The sequence below is a fragment of the Harpegnathos saltator genome, unplaced genomic scaffold (genome assembly GCF_003227715.2).
Source record: "Harpegnathos saltator strain DR-91 unplaced genomic scaffold, Hsal_v8.6 scaffold229, whole genome shotgun sequence".
Lineage (NCBI taxonomy): Eukaryota > Metazoa > Arthropoda > Insecta > Hymenoptera > Formicidae > Harpegnathos > Harpegnathos saltator.
In genome coordinates, this window is record NW_020230016.1 from 382511 (window position 1) to 386160 (window position 3650).

At 39.5% G+C, this 3650-nt stretch overlaps 1 protein-coding gene across 2 annotated transcripts; it reads left to right on the top strand.

Moving 5' to 3' along the window:
• LOC105183002 (uncharacterized) lies at positions 1-2372 on the top strand. 2 transcript variants are annotated; one of them, XM_025298650.1, is made up of 6 exons: positions 1-906; positions 1082-1177; positions 1255-1510; positions 1813-1857; positions 1948-2052; positions 2187-2372. In XM_025298650.1, the coding sequence occupies exons 3-6, from the start codon at positions 1303-1305 to the stop codon at positions 2210-2212; spliced, it is 384 nt and encodes a 127-aa protein (XP_025154435.1). In that variant the 5' UTR covers positions 1-906; positions 1082-1177; positions 1255-1302; the 3' UTR covers positions 2213-2372. The 2 variants fall into 2 exon arrangements, with proteins under 2 accessions (XP_025154435.1, XP_025154434.1); XM_025298649.1 differs by having other exon boundaries at positions 1948-2372.
• Positions 2373-3650: the final 1278 nt, after the last annotated feature.

Consider the following 3650-nt stretch of genomic DNA (forward strand, 5'->3'; position numbering starts at 1 on the left):
AAGAGGCGGAGGGCCTCCGAGAGGATCCCCGGGCAATCGCGCTCGCCCGCAACCGCGAGGCGAGCTGCGTAATTTTGAGGAAGGGTCGCGGATATATTTGGTGTTGGCGAGCGATCTCGTATCGACGAGTGCGAGATTGCTTTTCTTTTTCTTTTTGGACGATACTCCCGCGTCCCTATAATGTGTGTGCCCCTTCGCCGCGAGTAGCCTCCGACCAGCAGGAGCAGCGAACGAGGGAAAGTGGACCGAGGTGGAAGGAGGGGAGGAATCGAGGAGCCGCTGCGAGCACTAAGGGATCTCTCAGGTCATGTCGTTGGCCCGCCCCTATTTTGTTTTCGAACAATTGTGCCGTTAACATCGCACTGCTGTCGATGTATTTTTGTATATTGTCGTAGCCAAGAAAATAAACCGGGACACGACACCTGATAACGAGGAACCTGGATCACGCGGAAGATGCTCGTCGAAAGAAAAGAAAATATAAAGCAACATCTCGATATCGCGTGATCCCGGAAGGAAAAAAAAGTTGAGCAGGGAAGGAGCAACCGGAGCAACGTCTCTCGGGATCGGAGGAGAAAGACTTAGGGTGGAATTACGATGAACTTTACGTAACGGGACGCGACGGGACGTGAAGTGACGTGACGTGAATTTGACGTTTGAGGTTATATTACGATCACCGTAACGTGCCGTAATAATGAATTCTGCTGTGAGGCATTATCAATTTGTAAATTTAATTTTGGCCGGGTATTTGTATCTTCAACTGCAGAAGAGGAAACGAATACGAACCATTGGTGTGAGAGATATTTTTCGAAGAAGAATTCAGTTTGGTGACAGGCATAACCTAGTAGAAGAACTCCGTTTTTGTAATCCACATTTATTTTTTATTTACACAAGGATGAATGTCGAAAGGTAAGAATTAGTGACTATTTGGCAAAAAATATAATCATTTTACAAATTAATATGTCTGCTTTTTTACATTGTTATACCTCTTGGTCTTGCTTGGTCTACGAATAAAGAAGTGCAAGAGATTAATAGTTTTCTGACATAGAATTTATTTTTACAAATTATATGTTTATTTTCTTAGATTTGAATACTTGTTGAGCTTGGTTGGTCCACTTTTAAAGAAACGAGAAATGTATACTGCTCTTTCACCCACTCAGAGGCTTGCTATGACATTGAGGTAAAATTACCAATGTTTACTTTATTTTAATTTATCAATTTCTCCAAATCGATTTAATTTATAAATTTGTTTTGCAGGTTCTTGACAGCAGGAGACAGTCAGAATTCTCTGAGTTTTTCTTATAGATGTGGCCAGAGCATGTCTCTAAGATCTTGGCCGCAATCATTCGAACACTTGTTTGTGTATTAAAAAATATGTTTGTGAAGCCTGCTTTAAATAATGCAGAGTGGCTTGAGTTATCTGCTGAATTTTGGAAAGAATGGCAGTTTCCTCATTGCGTGGGAGCTATCGATGGAAAGCACGTTCAAATACAAGCCCCACAAGCTTCTCAAAGTATTTATTTTAATTACAAGAAGACGTTTAGCATGGTTCTACTGGCAGTTTGTGATGCACATTACAATTTCATTATGCTGGATATAGGAGCAGAAGGCAAGTAACTTGAATTTGGCAAGTTAAGGGATTCGTCACTCAATCGCCGACCCATTTCAGACGATTGAAAAATTCCGCCATCACAAGTGATGGCGGAATTTTTCAATCGTCTGAAATGGGTCGGCGATTGAGTGACGAATCCCTTAACTTGCCAAATTCAAGTTACTTACCAGGAACTAATATTGATATGCCCTACTTCCTTGCAGGAGACGCAGCTTTCCCTCTAAAACCTTTTCTTATGAAACCCTATGGTGAGCGCAATATATCCGATAACGAGTCTGTGTTTAACTTGCGGTTAAGCAGAGCAAGGAGAGTAATTGAAAATGCCTTTGGTATTTTAGCTGCTCGTTGGAGAATTTTTCGTCGCCCTATTATTGCCAAAGAAGACAATGTGGAAAGCATCATTGAATGTGCCGTTTGCCTCCACAATTTCATCCGCAAGACAGGTGACATAAAACTCAACTTGCAGTATTGCCCTCCTTCTTTTGTGGATCATGAATTGCTAACTGGCGAACTAGTAGAGGGAGCATGGCGTGACATTGTTGCTGGAGAAAATGGAGCTATCATTAATGATTCACAGATAGGTGCAAGAAATGCTGCTCTTAGTGTCATACAACAGAGAAATGTACTGAAGGAATTCGTGAACAGACCTGGGGCTATGCGCCATCAAGATATTATTGTAAGGATACGGCAAAGAATTATCCCCTCTCAGGATGTACATTTACTGTCATGATAGTTTTGAAATTAAATAAATCGAGATATAAAACATGAATAGAACGTTTTTATTTTTAAGTAAAATGTATGGTAAACGGAACAACAAGTTTAAATAATTTATCTAATATTTATCTAATTTATCTAACATATAATTAATCTGTTATTTTTAAATCTTCAGCCTCCTCCTCGCAATCTTGAATGATGGATCTAAATTTCTTCCTGTACTTCAATTTTAGTGCGATATTTTTTAAATTCTTGAGGCAAGATTCAACATTCTTACCAATTAAGACATCTGGATCATTAATGTCGATTGAAGGTAGTGATGGTAGTGATGGTATAGGAGGAGCAGCCATAGATTTATTGAGATTAGCAAGAGTCTCTTTGAACATCTCAGTAGTTTCGCCCATCTTTGCCTTCTTACATCGACCTATAGGTCCTAAGTACGGCATGCTTGCAGTTGTTGATGATCCAGATGAAGATAACGGGAGGGCGGGAGAATAAGTAGCAAATGGAGCATTAACTGGAGCACTAAGATCATCTACAGTCTGCTCCTCTAATATTTCGACATTATCTGAGGATTCGGCCAATGACGGTAGAAGCGACATCTCTTTATCTGTGCATGATAACCTTGCTGAAGATATAGGTACCGACGACGTTGGTGGGAAATTGTCCACAGATCTACAACCGGAAATAATTAATCAAATCATGACAGTCAGAACAAACCGCCATATACAATCGTCAATAAAATTATCGTATAGATAAATCCAAACAAAATTACTTAAAAAAAGAATAAAAAAGCCAATCGTTCTCGACTTTTGCGAGCGTGTTTTACTTGAATTGAAAGATGTCATTTGACATTGTGTTGTGTATTCAGACAAACATATAGACAACATACAGATTACAAGACAAACATACAGACAACATATAGACGCCAAGTACAGATTTTTAATTTATTCTCCCTACGTTCCGCAGTCTTTTTAAAAGTAAAAATGTACTGCGTCTCCAAAAAATTGCTCAATTTAATATATCTTATAAGTAGGTTTATATGATTTTTTTCGCGGCATTGCGACATAACAAGGTTACCTATGCATTAAATTTTGACTTGAATTTACCTATGCAATTATTTTGTTGACGAATGTATTAAACTTACTTCGTTTTCCTAATATGAGGTGTCAGAAATGACATAGCATTATATGTTGGCCATTCTGGACGGGTTAAGGCTGCTGCTCCAGACCTCCTCTCCTGCTCAAGAATGTGCTTCTCTTTTGTGAACCTCTCGCGAAGGGTTTGCCACCTGGCTGTACAATCTTTTACTGGTGCTAAAATCATG